This window comes from Schistocerca serialis, chromosome 10 (assembly GCF_023864345.2).
Source record: "Schistocerca serialis cubense isolate TAMUIC-IGC-003099 chromosome 10, iqSchSeri2.2, whole genome shotgun sequence".
Classification (NCBI taxonomy): domain Eukaryota; kingdom Metazoa; phylum Arthropoda; class Insecta; order Orthoptera; family Acrididae; genus Schistocerca; species Schistocerca serialis.
Window position 1 is genome coordinate 17,465,258 of NC_064647.1, and position 20,968 is coordinate 17,486,225.

Here is a 20,968-nt window from a genome sequence, read left to right on the forward strand (position 1 = left end):
AGCAAGGCTCTGGACATGCGGAATATTTGTGTATAAGGAAGTGGCATCAATGGTTACAAGAATGGTTTCCGGGGGTAACAGACTGGGTAGGGATTCCTGGCATTCGAGAAAGTGGTTGGTGTCTTTGATGAAGGATGGGAGACTGCATGTAATGGGTTGAAGGTGTTGATCTACGTAGGCAGAGATGCGTTCTGTGGGGGCTTGGTAACCAGCTACAATGGGACGGCCGGGATGATTGGGTTTGTGAATTTTAGGAAGAAGGTAGAAGGTAGGTGTGCGGGGTGTTGGTGGGGTCAGGTGGTTGATGGAGTCAGGTGAAAGGTTTTGTAGGGGGCCTAAGGTTCTGAGGATTCGTTGAAGCTCCGCCTGGACATCAGGAATGGGATTACCTTGGCAAACTTTGTAAGTAGTGTTGTCTGAAAGCTGACGTAGTCCCTCAGCCACATACTCCCGACGATCAAGAACCACAGTCGTGGAACCCTTGTCCGCCGGAAGAATGGCGATGGATCGGTCAGCCTTCAGATCACAGATAGCCTGGGCTTCAGCAGTGGTGATGTTGGGAGTAGGATTAAGGTTTTTTAAGAAGGATTGAGAGGCAAGGCTGGAAGTTAGAAATTCCTGGAAGGTTTGGAGAGGGTGATTTTGAGGAAGAGGAGGTGGGTCCCGCTGTGACAGAGGACGGAACTGTTCCAGGCAGGGTTCAATTTGGATAGTGTCTTGGGGAGTTGGATCATTAGGAGTAGGATTAGGATCATTTTTCTTCGTGGCAAAGTGATATTTCCAGCAGAGAGTACAGGTGTAGGACAGTAAATCTTTGACGAGGGCTGTTTGGTTGAATCTGGGAGTGGGGCTGAAGGTGAGGCCTTTGGATAGGACAGGGGTTTCAGATTGGGAGAGAGGTTTGGAGGAAAGGTTAACTACTGAATTGGGGTGTTGTGGTTCCAGATTGTGTTGATTGGAATTTTGAGGTTTTGGAGGGAGTGGAGCTGGAAGTGGGAGATTGAGTAGATGGGAGAGACTGGGTTTGTGTGCAATGAGAGGAAGTTGAGGTTTGCTGGAAAGGTTGTGAAGGATGAGTGAGTTGCCTTTCCGGAGGTGGGAAACCAGGAGATTGGATAGTTTTTTAAGGTGGAGGGTGGCATGCTGTTCCAATTTGCGGTTGGCCTGTAGGAGGATGCTCTGAACAGCCGGTGTGGATGTGGGAGAGGAAAGATTGAGGACTTTTATTAAGGATAGGAGTTGACGGGTGTGTTGATTGGCTGAGTGGGTGTGTAGCTGAAGGATTAGGTGGGTGAGGGCAATGGATTGTTCAGTTTGGAACTGGTATAGGGACTGATGGAAAGAAGGGTTGCAGCCAGAGATGGGAACTTTAAGTGTGAGGCCTTTGGGGGTGATGCCAAATGTCAGACAAGCCTGAGAAAATAAAATATGGGAGTGTAATCTGGCTAGGGCGAAGGCATGTTTGCGGAGGGAATGTAAGTAAAACTTAATGGGGTCGTTGCGGAGGTGTTGTGAGGGTGACATGGTATTAGAAGGTGGAAAGTGTAACATGTGGCTGAAATGAAAATGAAAATAAATCTCTGGCTGAGGGACTACGTCAGCTTTCAGACAACACTATATAAAATTAATAAAATAAAATAAAATAAAATATTAATTATTTTATCTGTATGATTGTCTCTCCTATGAGTCGTCAGGTTTTAATTATTCGGTATCAGACGCTTGACAATGGCTTTTTCGTAAAGGCAATGTTACTCGTAGTTGACCGTGAAATAAAACTGAAATAATCGGACTTCGTAATTAAATCGTTTCCAAAGACTGCTGCGGTAGGTGCGGACTCATAATCTAAATCTCAATATTACAATAATTTGCCAGCCATGCCAAAACGTCGTACAGAGGTGATTGTCTACTAAACAAAAAATTACACAGTTAGTTAAATCAGATATATTCAATGAATAAGCCTACAGTTCATAATCCTACTTACTTTTATAAATATAAATTCTTTTCAGAATCGAGTGCCTAGTATGGTTGCAACTCGCAGTAATTTTCTATAACATGAAATATGGCGGTGTGCCAGACAATAAACTAAAATACGTGCTTCTCGCACCACTTCTACCAGAGCTCTCCCTCTTCTTAATCAAACATACGAGTAACGTAATTGTGCTTTTGATTTATCAGCGACACAGCGCTGCAGTTGTGTGCCATAGGCTTTATTTATTTGTCACTGATTATTTATTTGTCACTGATTATTTATTTAATTAATATCTCGCGTTTCCGAGGAAACTCACGCTCGGCATGCAAATGTGCCTTTATATTGCCCCCTGAATTGCGAGGCAAAAGGACACACCTGCAGGCGAGCAATTCACCTAAAGGCACAAGAAAATCTAAGTTATGTACAACTATTTACATGACCTACATTATACACATTATATACAACTTTGAATGACGCGGGTGCGCCGTAAAAGTTCTTATGTTGGCAGATAGAGTGCGCGCATGCGCAGAAGCGTCTGTGTGACTGCCGTTATGTCGTACAGTTAGATCACGCGGCACAGTATTGCAGTTCATATTGTTCGTGTGCGCGCGTTTCTCAGTCGTTGCACAAAGAAAATTTTCAACCAAGATTACATATGAAGACTACATTCTATGACAGGTAACTTAGTTTTAAATTTACAATATTCGTTATAACACAATGCAACTTAGATTGTTGAATGTTCTTAGTTACATAGTATTGTTTTGAAATACTTCAGAGAAAAATGTCCGTATGTTTCAGGTGCGTTGACCTATACACATCGTGTCGTTATCACAGTTCATATTCATCTGCTGCACAATAATTTTTTACAGGTTAGTATCGTCGTGGTAAAGTTTTTCGATCACAGTAACATCGTTGTATAACAACGTGATTAATACATAAGCGTGTCCATTTCCTATTTCCATTATAGTCGTTGTGATGCAGTTCGTAGTGAGTAAAAGCATTGCTAATTACAGATCAGACGTGACCCGTCGAGTAATTGGTCCACGTGCAGTTCGTTTTTTACATTCCGTGGAAGCTTGGTTGCAGAACCTCGGACGGCACATAGCTGGCGTCGATCCTTGGACAGTCCAGGTAAGCGTGTCCGTCACATTTCGAGAACATTAAATTCCCTGAAGTTCCAACCAAAATTCTTCCACCCGTCGTGTTGTTTTCTGGACAGGCACTTTGTGTCCATTTAATCCAGTTAACATCTTGAAGTTGGGTACTGTAGTAATGTCACTAGACGATGCACGAATTATTCGCTTCACATTTTCAGTTTTTTTTGCTGAATATAGCTCACCTAAATGTTCGTAGTTATTAATCAAGGGAATCGTTCATCGCGTTTACATAGGTACGATGCATAATGAATGGCATTAACCGTTTCCTTCACATAGGTTTCTGCGTAGTTGCAGAGTTAGTAATGTTCGTTAATGTCCGTGAACAGAGGTTCACTATGCAATGTCTTTTTGGCACTCGTTTTGTTCAAATTTTTACATGATACATCAGTTAAAAAAAAAAAAAAGTAATTATACATACACACGTCACATATTTTCTTAGCATAAACATAATACAGTTGCACATAAACATGTTTACATCATCTTTACATCGCTATTGGTTATTACATTGTGTCACATTTGATTACATGAATTGCAGATATTTACATCCTCTTTAGCGGTTTTGCTGGGATATTATCGATGTTTTTTGTGATGTCATCTGAAATTAAGATAGGTTAGACACAACATTCATTACATCAGTAGGCAAGACCAGGCGTTTTCACTACTCAATAAATATTCAAAATAGTAAGAGAGAGAAAATGTTCGATTCCTCGCGTTTTGTGCGTGTGTGTAGAGTGTCTGTGTGGCCTTGACTACTGATAGATGCTTTTCGTGTTGAGAGATGTGTGTCTAATCTATTTCTCAAAGTAAAAGATCGCTTCACAGATGACGTCTGTCAGTTCGTCAGGTGTCATACCAAGTCAGTGGTACCTACAATAACAAATGTTCCGTGAAAAATTAACATGTCATTCACTGCTACGTAATCATAAATTTTACTTTAATATTCAGTTTTCTCGGTGGAGCCGCGGCATTGAAAGAAAAGTTCTTCTGTCTTCAACTGCGACTCTGGAACGCTGAAATGAAAATTTCTATACTACTTATTATCTGTGTTGTAGCAACAGAGTTTTTCGAGTTGCTTAGCAATATTTTGATGGGTATGTCTTTGACATTATTCAGCATGAAATGCTCTAAGATCTCGGTGTGCGTAAAGCCCAATAATTTTGTTAGTTCTACGATGTTGTAACAGATACGCACCAGGGTGCGGTATGTTAACAATTATATAAGGTCCTTCATATAGCAAACGCCACTTAGCGTTGCGTCGTTTGAGTGCAACAGATTTATGATGAGTACGAAGTAGTACAAGCATTCCTACCTCGAATTTTTGTTTTCTTTTTATTATGTTTCTGTGATGTTTGTTTCGTATCTGTGCGTGATGTGTCAGCGTAGTCAATACTTCTTTTATTTTCTGTTCAGGTGTGATTTCCTTGTCTGACAACTTAGGTAATGGTTCTATCCACTGATCGTTCTGTTTGCAATTGAACATGATCTCGTTAGGTGTGTAATTTGTATCGTAAATATTTAAGTTATTGTGTACGTCTTCAAAAAGACTTAGGTAGGACACTCAATTAGTATGTTTTGATGAAATATAGGTCCTCATGAAACGATTTAATTCTCGGAAAAGTCTCTCAGTCGCGTTACATTGTGGACTAAACCTCGAAATAAATATACTTTTAATGTTATTGTCCTTCAAGAAATTTCTCCATTTGTACCCAGAGTAGTATGCTGCATTATCTGATAGAATTGCTTTAGGTTTTCCCACGTGCGTCAGGTATTCACTTGAGAATCTTCGTATTATAGCACTTGCAGTGGCGGATTTTAAAGCATAAAGTTTAACATGTTTAGAAAATATATCGTAAAAAGCTAAGACATATTTGACGCCCCCAGAGCTTGCTGGATGCGGTCCACTGATGTCAGTACACAGAATTTCCAGGGGTTTACTAGGTAAAATAGAATGTAAATCTGTTTTTGTGGATAAATTCTGAGGTTTTGATTTTTGACATATGACACATGTTTTCAGTTCCCTGTAAATTTTTCTTCTCATATTGCTAAAATAACAGTATGTACTGAGCTTCGCTAAACACTTTTTTTGTCCCATAATGACCCCATACTAAGTGTGTGTGCCAAATTAAATTACGTTCAGACTCTTTGGGAATGCATACACACCATTTAGTAGCATTTGGATGTCGGCGGTAAAATAGCACATCATTGTGTAACTTGTAATACTTAGTCAAAGGATGATTGTGTTTTTCTACCAGTAATGTTATTATTTTATACCAGTGAGGATCAGATTTTTGTAATTCAGCCATGTTTCTGCACATATCAATATAATATTGGTGATACTGCTTGTCTTGCATTAAGAGAATCCTGTAGTCATTTATATTTTCTAAGTCACTGTTGGTATCATTCATACCTTGTGGAAGTCTAGACAAAGTGTCTGCAATGGTGTTGTCCTTACCTCTTATGTACTTAATTTCAAAAGAGTAGTTCTGAAGTGTAACTGCCCATCGTGATAGTCTAGGATGTACAAGTTTACAAGTTAACAAAAATGTCAGGGCCTGGTGATCGGTGTAAATTACTGTATGTTTTCCAAATAAATAATAATTGAATTTCTTGAATGCCCATACTATGGAAAGTGTTTCTAACTCAGTAGTGGAGTATGTACGCTCACATTCAGTTAGAGTGCGACTCGCAAACCCAATAATTCTTATCTGTTCCTCCTCTTTATTCTTTACAACTTGAAATAAGCAACAGCCCAAGCCAGTACGTGAAGCGTCACAAGTCATACAAAAATCTAAATTGAAATCTGGATGGCTCAATATGTTAGCATTCACTAAAGCATGTTTAATTGTATTAAAGTCATTCTGGCACTGTTCCGACCAGATCCGAACTTGATTCTTTCTGAGTAGATTTAGCAGATGTTTGCTGTTCAAAAGTGGTTGTGGCAAAAAACGTCTGAAAAATGAACATAGCCCAAGGAATGATTTTAACTGCTTTTTAGTTCGAGGGCTAGGAAAGTTTCTGATAGCATCTAATTTACTGGGATCCGGACGTATGCCCTGTGAATTAATGATATGTCGTAAATACTTTATCTCACTGCAACCAAACTTTGATTTTCTAAGATTGGCTGTGACTCCAGCTTGTGCAAATTTTTCTAAAATTTTTTGAAGTGTGTCAACGTGTTCATTCCAGGATTGTGTAGCTATCAGTATATCATCTACATAGTGTGTGACTGTCTCAACTAAATCGTCGCCAAGCACGGTATCCAGGGCTGTAATGAATACCCCAGAGCTGACATTCAGTCCGAAGGGTAGAACACAAAACTGATAGGTTCGCCCCCCGAACATAAATGCAGTATATTTCCGAGAATCAGGAGTGAAACCCACCTGCCAAAACGAATTAGCGAGATCTATTGTGGAAAAATATTTTGCATCTAGAAATTTCTCTAATTGCTCTTCTAAATTTTCAGGTTTTGTGTGAACCGGTAAAATTATTTCATTAATAGCTCGTGCGTCTAACACTAACCTAATGCTTCCATTTGATTTTTTGACAACAAGTAGAGGACTACAGTAAGGTGAGGTGGATGGTTCAATGACCTTCCAGTCTAACATTTGTTTTAATTCTTGCCACACAGCAGGTCGTTGAGATAACGGTACGTTATATGTCTTATGGTAGAAGATCTTGTGAGGCTTAACTTCAATCTTGTATACATACGTGTTGATAACACCTAATCGTTTGGTAAAAACTTGTAAATATTTGGATAACACTTCCTGTAGTTTTATACGTTCATGTACACTGAGAGCTGTAGCTTCACTTATCTTATGATCAAGCAATGTTTTCAAGTCCATTAGCTCTGCGTCACATGAGTGTGTTTGCATGTCTTGAATGTCTTTGTCAAGTACTAACTGAACCTTGTACCCTGTACAGTGTTTGTCATGCTTTAGAGTTCTCCTGTCCAAATCAATAATAATTACCCTGCTTTTATCATTTAAAATACATTTACCTTTGGAGAAGTCTATAATGCATTCCTTCTCGCTCATAATATCTATTCCTAATATGCAATTTGTCACAAGGTTTTGTACAACCAGGAATGGCCATTGTACGGTTCCATTACCTATTTTAACGTTTACAAAAACTTGCTTCGTAACCCTACATGACTTATTACCTAGTGCAGTAGTTATTTTACAGTTTTGGGCAGGAAACTCAGGCACAGGTTCCAATTCACACATCTTTTTATAAAAATTAAAAGATAAAACGCTCACAGCTGCACCTGTATCTAGGATAATAGTAGTTGGAATCCCACCTACTACACCAGTAGTAGATGCTAAAATGATTTCATTTGTGTTTAAACAACATTGTGTACTGTCTTGTAAAAGTTCATCTGATATATTGTTATTGTGGTTGTATCTTATAAATAAAACAGGTAGTTTTTGTTTAGAATTACTCGGCATATCATTATTCCGTTGTTCAAGTGTGATGTCAAATAACTGATTAACATTGAAGCCGCCCCCCAAGGATTCTTCAGCCACGACCTGGGGCAAAGTAGTGACTGTTTCTAGTTTGTTGGATTAGCATTTGTACTAGGTACTGACACAGATTGAGGTTGTGCATCAGGTGTCATTTCTATTATATTCACATTCGGATATTGCCTATTATGATCTCCAAACTTCTGCGGTTGTTGTTGCTGTTGCGCATTATAACTTACCTGTCGGTCGTAAAGTATGCTCCAATTTTGACCTGGTTGCTGCTGTGGTAAAGCAGAGTTTGAATGAAAGTACTGATCGCTACGAGTCCAACCTTGATGCTGTCTTGGCTCGTAGTTATTATTATTTCTATTTCTGTTTGTGTTTTTGTTATTACCTTTGTATCCGTTGTTACCGTTGTAGTTATTACCGCGGTGCCTTTTGTATGGATTGCCGCATGAAATGTTATTACTGTTGTAACTATTGTTTGTATTGGAATACGCGTGTTGATTTTGATTTCCGTACTGAGACGGCATGTGAGTTTTCTGTTTTTGTTGTACCGCGTATCCAACTGTGGGCGCGCCAGAATTGTGTTGGCGAGCCTGCATGTTTTGCATACCACTAGTGTAAACATTGTGGCTGCTGTTTTGCCGCGCGAAGCGCTGATCTTCAAGTAACATGTCAACCGAATCTAAAGCTGTTAAAAAATAATCTGAATCGTCATCCGGGATATGTAGGAGTTTTTCTTTAATGTTGAAAGGCAATTTGGCCTTCAACGCACGGAGTATATCTCGCGTTGCGACTGGTTCGTCTAAAAAGTGTCCCATGTTCAAGTATTTTTCAAAATATCTGCGTAAGTTACCATTTTTACTGTTAAAAGTTTCAGGTTCTAAAATTTGTCTTCTGAGTCGCTCCTGAACGGATTGTGACCAGAATTTGCTCAGAAAAGCACGCTCAAACTCACTGTACGTGGTACATACGTCAGCTTGACTGTATGCCCAGACAGCTGCATCGCCTTGGATGTAACCGACAATATATGAAATCTTTTTCCGGTCACTCCAAGTGCATGGAAATGCGTTACTAAAAGATTTGAGAAAAATCACCGGATGAATGGTTCGTTTTTCTGGGATAAAAATCTGAAATTGCCTGTGTTTCATTAAGCTTTCGTCTTCCTTTGCATTATGATATGGATTTGTCCCACTGTAATTACTGCTATGTCCAGCTGGCGAGTAATTACGATAATGTTGCTGTGGTTTACCATAATAATAGCTTGTGTTTGTGTTTGCACATCGTGGTATGTGTTGTAGTCGTGGTGTGTTTTGTTCTTGTGTGTTTGTCGTGTGCGGTATGTGTGTGTCATACTCGAATGTATATTGGTTCCTGGACTGTGCATTTTGACTGATATTTTCGTTACATTCAGACTGTGGTCGATCGGTGAATTGTCTCATGGGTGCAGTGACGGATTGTACTGCGTCACTGATCAGCTGTTTGTTATTAGTAATGTATTGCGCTACGGAGTCGTGCACAATTGTTGGTAAATTTTCACGCAAGCATCAAGTCTTTGTTGACTACCCAATCATGAAATTCTTTATTAATATTTTGAAAATGAGCTGTGGCATCAGATTGTAAGATGTCAGTCAGGTGTTGTTCAACATTGTCAAATTTATTCTGTACGTCAGTCATTCGTTTTTCAAGGTTGTCATGTACTGAAGGATATGTTTGAATTTGTTCAGTAAGAACTTCACACGTGACATTAAGGTTTTTTACTTGTGTCTGTAAAAGTGCTACGTCAGTTGTCTTTTCTTGTCTCGTATTAAGCTGGGAAAATTTAGCGCTGAGTTCAGTCATCTGTTTGGTCAGTGTGGCGTCTATAAGTTCCACACGCTTACATAAAGTGTCATTACCTGTCTTGAGTGCTATGAGATCAGATTTGATTCCGTCATTTTGTGTCTTTAACTGTTCATTTTGCGTCTGTAAGGTTGCCATGTTTTCGGCGTTTTGCTTCATTAGCATTTGTAACATGTCGGCAATGTTTACCGTTTGCAAGGTCTCTGCCCCCGTCGCGTCATTAGACGTGACGTCATGCATTAACATGGGCTCTGATTGAGACTTTGAAATTTTTGTGGTGGAAGGCCTATTGTCAAAATTTTCGTCAACACTTGCGTCAATGTTTGATGAATCGTCACTACCGGTTGCTGTCGTAAAGTCATTTTCTAACATTTGTCTCTCGTCCGAGTCGGATTGCGTCTGAATAGTACGTCTTTGCTGTTCCATTTTTGCGTATTGTTTTCTAGTTATTACCATGCCACACGTGATATATGTTTCAAGAAAATATTTGACACTGATTTTAAAATAAAATGCAGTTGAGCATGAATCGGTCGTAGCAACAATGGCTGTCTGTTAATTTAAAAATATAAACTGAATTTGAGATTATTGGTAATGGCTGCTGGCCATGTTACATGATATCGTACAGAAGTCGGCCATATTGTACACTCGTGTATTGGTATTGTTGCATACGTTATTGTTTAAGGAAAAATACTGAGAATGGAATTTATCACTGAAGCTGTTATGCGGAAAAGAAACACTACAGAATCTACTGAAAAGCTAATACACTGAATTATACGTCTGGTCAAGCCCGCTAATGCAAAGATGCTGCGTCTTACCTTATTTTGCTGGAAGCTTCCTTGCGTCTTCCCGCAAAATTTTATAATTGGCAAATATCTTCTGATTTTTGTTATTTCTCATATAGTCAAGTCCAGGTCCAGAAAGTTGATTTTTCACATGAAACAAAGAGAACAATGTAACAAATGACAAAATAACAAGTCCGACACGCAGTCGCCAATATAAAATTAATAAAATAAATTAAATTAAATAAAATATTAATTATTTTATCTGTATGATTGTCTCTCCTATGAGTCGTCAGGTTTTAATTATTCGGTATCAGACGCTTGACAATGGCTTTTTCGTAAAGGCAATGTTACTCGTAGTTGACCGTGAAATAAAACTGAAATAATCGGACTTCGTAATTAAATCGTTTCCAAAGACTGCTGCGGTAGGTGCGGACTCATAATCTAAATCTCAATATTACAATACTTTGCCAGCCATGCCAAAACGTCGTACAGAGGTGATTGTCTACTAAACAAAAAATTACACAGTTAGTTAAATCAGATATATTCAATGAATAAGCCTACAGTTCATAATCCTACTTACTTTTATAAATATAAATTCTTTTCAGAATCGAGTGCCTAGTATGGTTGCAACTCGCAGTAATTTTCTATAACATGAAATATGGCGGTGTGCCAGACAATAAACTAAAATACGTGCTTCTCGCACCACTTCTACCAGAGCTCTCCCTCTTCTTAATCAAACATACGAGTAACGTAATTGTGCTTTTGATTTATCAGCGACACAGCGCTGCAGTTGTGTGCCATAGGCTTTATTTATTTGTCAGTGATTATTTATTTAATTAATATCTCGCGTTTCCAAGGAAACTCACGCTCGGCATGCAAATGTGCCTTTATAACTACTTACAAAGTTTGCCAAGGTAATCCCATTCCTGATGTCCAGGCGGAGCTTCAACGAATCCTCAGAACCTTAGGCCCCCTACAAAACCTTTCACCTGACTCCATCAACCACCTGACCCCACCAACACCCCGCACCCCTACCTTCTACCTTCTTCCTAAAATTCACAAACCCAATCATCCCGGCCGTCCCATTGTAGCTGGTTACCAAGCCCCCACAGAACGCATCTCTGCCTATGTAGATCAACACCTTCAACCCATTACATGCAGTCTCCCATCCTTCATCAAAGACACCAACCACTTTCTCGAATGCCTGGAATCCCTACCCAGTCTGTTACCCCCGGAAACCACTCTTGTAACCATTGATGCCACTTCCTTATACACAAATATTCCGCATGTCCAGAGCCTTGCTGCGATGGAGCACTTCCTTTCACGCCGATCACCTGCCACCCTACCTAAAACCTCTTTCCTCATTACCTTAGCCAGCTTCATCCTGACCCACAACTTCTTCACTTTCGAAGGCCAGACATACCAACAATTAAAGGGAACAGCCATGGGTACCAGGATGGCCCCCTCGTACGCCAACCTATTCATGGGTCGCTTAGAGGAAGCCTTCTTGGTTACCCAGGCCTGCCAACCCAAAGTTTGGTACAGATTTATTGATGACGTTTTCATGATCTGGACTCACAGTGAAGAAGAACTCCAGAATTTCCTCTTTAACCTCAACTCCTTTGGTTCCATCAGATTCACCTGGTCCTACTCTAAATCCCATGCCACTTTCCTTGACGTTGACCTCCACCTGTCCAATGGCCAGCTTCACACGTCTGTCCACATCAAACCCACCAACAAGCAACAGTACCTCCATTATGACAGCTGCCACCCATTCCACATCAAGCGGTCCCTTCCCTACAGCCTAGGTCTTCATGGCAAACAAATCTGCTCCAGTCCGGAATCCGTGAACCATTACACCAACAACCTGAAAACAGCTTCGCATCCCGTAACTACCCTCCCAACCTGGTACAGAAGCAAATAACCAGAGCCACTTCCTCATCTCCTCAAACCCAGAACCTCCCACAGAAGAACCCCAAAAGTGCCCCACTTGTGACAGGATACTTTCCGGGACTGTATCAGACTCTGAATGTGGCTCTCCAGAGGGATACGACTTCTTCAAATCCTGCCCTGAAATGAGATCCATCCTTCATGAAATCCTCCCCACTCCACCAAGAGTGTCTTTCTGCCGTCCACCTAACCTTCGTAACCTCTTAGTTCATCCCTATGAAATCCCCAAACCACCTTCCCTACCCTCTGGCTCCTACCCTTGTAACCGCCCCCGGTGTAAAACCTGTCCCATGCACCCTCCCACCACCACCTACTCCAGTCCTGTAATCCGGAAGGTGTACACGATCAAAGGCAGCGCCACGTGTGAGAGCACCCACGTGATTTACTAACTGACCTGCCTACACTGTGAAGCCTTCTATGTGGGAATGACCAGCAACAAACTGTCCATTCGCATGAATGGACACAGGCAGACAGTGTTTGCTGGTAATGAGGATCACCCTGTGGCTAAACATGCCTTGGTGCACGGCCAGCACATCTTGGCACAGTGTTACACCGTCCGGGTTATCTGGATACTTCCCACTAACACCAACCTGTCAGAACTCCGGAGATGGAAACTTGCCCTTCAGCATATCCTCTCTTCTCACTATCCGCCAGTCCTCAATCTCCGCTAATTTCTAATTTCAATTTGCCGCTGCTCATACCTGACCTGTCTTTCAACAACATCTTTGCCTCTGTACTTCCGCCTCGACTGACATCTCTGCCCAAACTCTTTGCCTTTACAAATGTCTGCTTGCGTCTGTGTATATGCGGATGGATATGTGTGTGTGTGCGAGTGTATACCTGTCCTTTTTTCCCCCTAAGGTAAATCTTTCCGCTCCTGGGATTATAATGACTCCTTACCCTCTCCCTTAAAACCCACATCCTTTCGTCTTTCCCTCTCCTTCCCTCTTTCCTGACGAAGCAACCGTTTGTTGCAAAAGCTTGAATTTAGTGTGTATGTTTGTGTTTGTTTGTGTGTCTATCGACCTGCCAGTGCTTTTGTTTGGTAAGTCACATCTTCTTTGTTTTTAGATATATTTTTCCCACGTGGAATGATGAGACTTACCAAACAAAAGCACTGACACGCAAAAAAACAAACACACACACAAAATTCAAGCTTTCGCAACAAACTGTTGCCTCATCAGGAAAGAGGGATGGAGAGGGAAAGAAAAATATATCTAAAAACAAAGATGTGTGACTTACCGAACGAAAGCGCTGGCAGTTCGATAGGCACCTATATATATATAAACAAAGATGATGTGACTTACCAAACGAAGCGCTGGCATGTCGATACACACACAAACATAAACACAAAATTCTAGCTTTCGCAACCAACGGTTGCCTCGTCAGGAAAGAGGGAAGGAGAGGGAAAGACGAAAGGATTTGGGTTTTAAGGGAGAGGATAAGGAGTCATTCCAATCCTGGGAGCGGAAAGACTATTTTGTACCCAACAGAAGGCCTAGTACCCAGTGCCCTGACACTCACCACGATGTCTGATGTATACCCACGCAATCTGTCCCTCACAGGTATACTTTCGATGCAAATTAATGTGGTGGTAATAGTAATGATGTCGTATTTCAGTGGCAAGTGATGTAAAGGTGACAGTCGAACACAGAAATGTTACAAATGCAGAATAAGAACCCTTAATTTGGAATTGGAATATAGTGTATGCCGTTTGTGTGGTCTCCTCAAATGTGACAGAAGACGAATAATTTTCACGAGCCCCATTTCTGTTGTTACACAGGCACGTCATACAGTTGCTGCCGGTATATGCCGACAGCTTGGAACGTCTGGAACTTTATGAGTACGACATAGTCCGCAACTCGGCCAGAAAGGCGTTCACTACCGTCGGAAGCTTGAAGCACTTGCGGGAACTCAGGATGTCCGTCCCCGATCGAATACCGCCCGGAACAGCTGCTCTGGCTTTTACGTAAGTGACCCATCAAGTAGGTAACTGCTGTATTTACCTGATTATAAGATGAGGTTTTTTTTTCCAAATTTGCCATTCAGAAAATATGAGATCGAGTAATATTGGCAGATTAAACTGTTGCTGCTGAGATTAACATTTTAACATTGTTTAATAGAGTATATAGAGGGTATCCTACATTTACAGATGAAGCTTTGCTAGCTGAGGTCACGTGCAGGTTTATTTTGAAGAATTCAGAAGGGCAGTGCCGGGCAAATGATATTTGCATCGAAAGAGTCTCGAGGTTTCCCGATAGAAACATTAATACTAATTTTTAAGTAAACATAACGTTCAAAAGCGGAAATGTTGTCCTTCAAAAAACATTACTCGATTCTGACCCCAGATCAATATTTTATTTGATTATGAGAGACTGGAAGGATTTATCAAGTGCATTGCAAGTGAGAAATTCAGTTGCTGTTCGTGTATTAGAACAATGGGTGAAACATTACCAACTTTTAATCAGCTTTAGAACATGGTGACATTCAGATGAGAAGAGAGGAAAATTAATCCAGAATTAGATTTCTAATTAACAAAATAAATCGTATTAGGTTGACTGTAAATTATAGTGGCGAGACTCATCAGGAGATAGTAATGACAGACGTCAGTAGATCGTGGGGTAAGCAATAGTTAAAGAATTGGACCGAATCATGATTGTGAACTTTATTTATGTATCGGTTGTGGTTGTCATTGTTGTTACATCTGACTTGCACTCTGAAGATATTGTAGTACACGTTCCACAGTCTCGAGCAGCACTATACGAGGCTCGGTGGGGGAATAGCTTGGCAGGGAACTAGGATGAGTGTGGGGAGGGGAATAGAACAGAAGAGAATCTTTTGTGGTGTCACCACCAGACACCACACTTGCTAGGTGGTAGCCTTTAAATCGGCTGCGGTCCGATAGTATACGTCGGACCTGCTTCAGCTACGTCATTTTCTATGACCTAGCAAGGTGCCATATTCAGTTACTATAATCTGAACAGATAATATTGTGAATCATGTACCGTCAAGAGCAATGTTCATCATTAATGGACCCCCCAGGGGATCCACAACTCTTTTGCGGATACGTGTGTAGCGAGCACGGGACCCCGAGCTAATGTGGCCTTCCTTCTTTTCCGGGCTGCATATCCCCCCTTTCCATATCCTTCCCCATCCCCCATCTTCGCCCCCCCCCCCCTCACCTCTGGCTCTTTCCTTCCCTTTCTCCCCCTCTGGGAGTATGGTTTGTGCCTACGTCCGGAGACGGACGCTTGTAAATGTACCGCACTCTTCGCCTTCCTTGCTTGTTTGTCTTCATCTTTCTTCGTCCTTCTCTTTCCCTTACCTCTTCTCTTTACCTCTTCTCTTTACCCTTTTCTCCGCTGCGGCATTTGAGACCTCTCTTCTTTCCTTTCCCTGTCTTTCTTCCTCCCTGTGCGTGTCTGAAGGCCGACCCACGCACTTCCATGTGTAGCCGGTGACGGGGTAACGCGTAATCCCCGCCCCGGGTAGACAGGTAGGACACGTACGTACCCCCTGGTAACGGCCAGGCCCAGGGAGGGGTGATTACCCGAGCTGATACCTTCCGAAAGTGCCGATTGGTCCCTCCGTCCGCTTGTCGGGAGGTGTGACCTGAGGTGTGAACAATCACCTAAGGCGGGTGTGCCCTCGGTGAGGGCCCCCACAAGGAAGGAGCGCGCCATCGGAGACGCCGGTAATCATGGGGGATTCTTCCGCAATGGTTTCCTCACCTTCCACTATGTCTGCTCACAAACGTAAGTTCACTGAGTCTCAGCCACAGACGGTTCTTCCATCGTTGCCACAGTTCCTTGTTGTTTCTCGGTCTGACGAAGGTCACGACTTTTCCACGGTCAACCCTTTCATTATTCAGAAAGGTGTCGACGCAATTGCGGGTCCTGTAAAGTCTTGTTCCAGATTACGAAATGGCACCCTGTTGTTGGAAACACACAGTGCCCCCCAGGCTCAAAAATTGCTGCGTACTTCTCTGCTCCACACCTTCCCTGTCCGGGTGGAACCGCACCGTACCTTAAATTCCTCGCGTGGAGTCGTTTATACACGCTCCCTCGATGGATTGTCTGACGAAGAAATTCAGCACTACCTGTCTGACCAGGGCGTCACAGCTGTTCATCGGGTTATGAAAAGGGTTGACTCGAACATCATTCCAACCCGCACTGTCTTCTTGACATTTGACAAAGTTCAACTCCCATCAAAAATCAAAGCAGGCTATGAGATAATTTCCATTCGCCCTTATGTCCCAAACCCTACGCGTTGCTATCAATGTCAGCGGTTCAATCACACCAGCCAGTCCTGTTCCAATCCGGCCAAATGTGTTACGTGTGACAAGGATGCCCATGAGGGTGCTTGTCCACCTCCATCCCCTCGCTGCATCAACTGTATGGGTGACCACGCTGCTTCCTCTCGAGATTGCCCCGTTTTTAAGGACGAAAAACTCATCCAGGAAATAAGAGTGAAGGAAAAGGTGTCGACCTTTGCTGCTCAAAAGTTACTCGCCAGTCGACAGCCCACTGTGCCTCAGAAAGGAAAATACAGCACTGTCCTTGCTTCTCCTCGGCCAACAAAGGAGGCGGCCACGCAGACTTGCGACCTCACCTTTAGTACCACGGTCGTCAGATCGGCCAGCGCAAAGATCGCCCGTTCAACCTCACCACTTTCGCCTGCCCACTCAATGGCTCACCCTTCGTCGGGTTCTGCTAAATCTCGAGCCCAAAAGTCAGACGCCAAGTCTTCGAAAAAAGAGCATTCTCGTGAAGAGTTTTTACGTACCGCAACTTCACAACCATCGGTTCCTCCTTCATCTAAACATCATATTTCCAAGAAGGCTATGAAGAAACACAGTTCCTCTCCTTCTCCGCCAAGGCGTGTCCCATCTACAGCACCACCTGGCGGAAATCGCCCTCGGCCGTCTTCTGTGTCGCCGAGGCGCACTGCTGGTGGCCGGTCAACTGGCCGATCCTTGGTGGCTGGAGCTGCTCCTGACCAACCTATGGATCAGGATCTTCTGCCTTCGACTGAATGCCATTCCATGCTGTCGGTCGCAAGCTCTGAGCAGTCGTTGAGTTGACAGCACCCTTGGTCACGTTCCTCCATTTTCTGTTCACCCTATGTCCATTATCCACTGGAATATCCGCGGCATTCGAGCCAATCGGGATGAATTGTCGATCCTCTTACGATCCTACTCGCCGGTCATCTTCTGTCTTCAGGAAACAAAGCTGCGTCCCCATGACCGCTTTGTTCTCCCTCATTTTCAGTCCGTTCGATATGACCTCCCCTCTGTTGAAGGCACTCCAGCCCATGGAGGACTCATGATTCTTCTCCACGATACTCTCCATTATCACCAAATCCCCTTAAACAGTTCCTTCCAAGCTGTCGCCGTCCGTCTTTCCCTTTCTGGATACACGTTCTCTCTTTGTACGGTATACATTCCATCGTCCACACCAATGGCACGAGCTGATCTCCTTAATCTTCTTGGTCAGCTTCCACCCCCCTATTTGCTGGTTGGGGACTTCAATGCCCACCACCCGCTTTGGGGATCTCCACATCCTTGTCCACGTGGCTCACTATTGCTAGACGTCTTCCACCAAGCGGATCTAGTCTGCCTCAACACTGGGGTCCCCACATTTTTGTCTGCCTCCACGACAAATTTATCTCATTTGGACCTTGCGGTCGGTACTGTTCCGCTAGCTCGGCGCTTCGAATGGTTCGCCCTTGATGATACACACTCGAGTGACCACTTTCCATGTGTTCTTAGACTGCAGCCTCAACTGCCATATATGCGCTCGCGACGCTGGAAGTTTGCCCAAGCCGATTGGACACTCTTTTCGTCTCTAGCGACATTCGATGACCGTCGCTTTCCCAGCATCGACGATGAGGTCACACATATTACCGACGGTATTCTCACAGCTGCGGAACGTTCAATACCACGCACCTCCGAATTGCCCCGGCGCCCCTTAGTTCCTTGGTGGAACGAGGCATGCCGTGACGCAATACGTGAGCGGCGACGTGCTCTTCGCATTTTCCGTCACCATCCAACTTTGGCCAACTGTATCCGATATAAGCAGCTCCGTGCGCGATGCCGTCGCGTCATCCGCGATAGCAAGAAGGCAAGCTGGAAATTCTTTATTAGCTCATTTAACATCTTCACTCCCTCCTCGGAAGTTTGGAGTCGGCTTCGACGGTTCTCACGCGCGCCTAGTTCCTCCCTGGTCTCTGGGCTCACTGTCGCGCATGATACCTTAGTGGACCCCGTCGCAATTCCTGACTCATTGGGTCTGCACTTTGCTGAGATTTCGAGCTCTTCAAATTACCCGCCAGCGTTTCTCCCGAAGAAACGTGCAGCGGAAGTGCGACATCTTGCTTTCTCCTCTCAAAATCGCGAAAGCTACAATACTGTTTTCTCCATGCGGGAACTCCAACATGCCCTCTCTTCTTCTCGCTCCTCCGCCCCAGGACCGGATGGTATCCATGTCCAAATGTTGCTGCATTTATCAACCCATAGCCTGCGTTACCTCCTTCGCCTTTACAATCGAATTTGGGCCGACAGTACCTTTCCCAGGCGATGGCGGGAAGCTATTGTCGTTCCCGTTCCGAAACCTGGATAGGACAAACATCTCCCCTCTAGCTATCGCCCCATTTCTCTCACGAGTAGTGTCTGTAAGGTTTTAGAGCGTATGGTGAATTACCGTTTAGCTTGGTGGCTGGAATCCCGCAGTCTTTTAACACCTGCCCAACGCGGATTCCGAAAGCATCGTTCTGCAGTTGACCATCTTGTTGCTCTCTCCACTTACATCATGAACAATTTTCTCCGGAAACGCCAAACGGTAGCAATATTTTTTGATCTGGAGAGAGCATATGATACCTGTTGGAGGACAGGCATCCTCCGCACACTGTTCTCTTGGGGCTTTCGAGGCCGGCTGCCCCTTTTTCTTCGCGAATTTATGGCAGAGCGCACCTTTAGGGTGCGGGTGAACACTACTCTCTCCCGTACTTTCTCCCAAGAAAAGGGGGTACCCCAGGGCTCCGTGCTGAGTGTTGTACTGTTTGCCATCGCCATTAATCCAATTATGGATTGTCTCCTTGCTGATGTCTCGGGCTCCCTCTTTGTGGACGATTTTGCGATCTTCTACAGCTCTCAACGGACCAGCCTGCTTGAAAGACGTCTTCAAGGATGTCTCGATCGCCTCCACTCGTGGAGCATCGAAACCGGCTTCCGTTTCTCACCCAGTAAGACCGTTTGTGTTAATTTTTGGCGACGTAAGGAGTTTCTTCCGCCCTCCTTACATCTAGGTCCTGTCAACCTTCCGTTTTCCGACGTCGCTAAATTCTTGGGTCTTATGTTTGACAGAAAACTGTGCTGGGCCTCCCACGTTTCCTATCTTTCGGCTCGCTGTCTGCGTTCCCTTAACACCCTCCGTGTCCTGAATGGTACCTCCTGGGGAGCGGACCGAGTGGTCCTTCTCCGTCTCTATCACGCCTTAGTGCGCTCGAAATTGGACTATGGAAGCATAGTCTACTCCTCTGCTCGGCCGTCTATTCTTCGGCGTCTCGACTCTATCCACCACTGTGGATTACGTTTAGTGTCTGGAGCTTTTTACACCAGCCGTGTGGAAAGCCTTTATGCTGAGACTGCTGAACCTCCGCTGTCCAATCGGCGGGCAGTCCTTCTGAGTCGTTATGCTAGCCATCTGTCTTCCATGCCTGCTAATCCAGCCCATGACCTTTTTTTCGACACCTCCTTTGATGTCGGGTATGCAGGCCACTCCTCCTCCCTACTACCCCCAGGAGTCCGCTTCCATCAACTGCTCCATTCTCTCTCCTTCCGCTTTCCTAAAACCTTCTTGACAACTTGGCGTACAGCACCGCCCTGGCTCCGTCCCCGGATCGACTTGCTCAGAGACCTATGTCAATTTCCCAAGGATGGTACCCCTACACTTGTTTACCGTCGGGCATTCGCTGCTCTATGTGCACAAATGACGGAAGCCACATTTATTTACACCGATGGCTCGAAAACATCGTTAGGTGTAGGGAGTGCCTATATTGTTGGCGACGCCCCAAATCACTTTCGGCTTCCCGACCAGTGTTCGGTTTATACTGCGGAGCTTTACGCTGTTCTCCAGGCTGTCCACTACATCCGCCACCATCAGCGGATACAGTACGTAATCTGCTCAGATTCTCTCAGCTCTCTCCTAAGTCTCCAAGCTCTTTACCCTGTGCACCCTCTGGTCCACCGGATTCAGGACTGTCTGCGCTTGCTCCACCTGGGGGGCGTCTCAGTGGCGTTCCTCTGGCTCCCGGGACACGCTGGTATCTGTGGGAATGAGGCGGCCGATATAGCGGCCAAGGCTGCAGTCTCTCTTCCTCGGCCAGCTATTCAGTCTCTTCCGTTTACCGATCTACGGAGCGGTTTATGTCGCCAAGTTGCTCATTTATGGCATGCGCATTGGTCAACACTTCCCCACAATAAATTGCGGGAAGTGAAAGCCTTTCCTTGCGCTTGGACCTCTTCCTCCCGAACGCGTCGTCGGGAGGAGGTAATTTTAGCTAGACTCTGGATAGGGCACTGTCTTTTTAGCCATCGACATCTTTTAAGCGGTGATCCTCCCCCACTCTGTCCCCACTGCTCTCAGCTGTGGACGGTCAGACACCTTTTAATTGAATGCCCCTATTTTAATCCGTTACGCTCCCGTCTACAGCTATCGCCTGATCTATCGTTGATTTTAGCAGATGACACGCGCTCAGCTGACCGCTTTCTACAGTTTATTAGTGACAGTGCAATGATGTCAGTCA

General features: G+C 43.9%; 1 protein-coding gene across 14 annotated transcripts in view; it reads left to right on the forward strand.

Moving 5' to 3' along the window:
- LOC126424950 (uncharacterized) overlaps positions 1-20,968 on the forward strand; it is a 311,907-nt gene that overhangs the window by 260,245 nt on the left and 30,694 nt on the right. For 9 of the 14 annotated variants that reach the window (XM_050087818.1, XM_050087817.1, XM_050087809.1 and 6 more), the window contains exon 5: positions 13,947-14,132. The exons of the other annotated variants lie outside the window; for them this stretch is intronic. In XM_050087818.1, the coding sequence (XP_049943775.1) occupies positions 13,947-14,132 (186 nt within the window). The remainder of the gene's footprint in view (positions 1-13,946; positions 14,133-20,968) is intronic. 14 annotated transcript variants of the gene reach the window in all.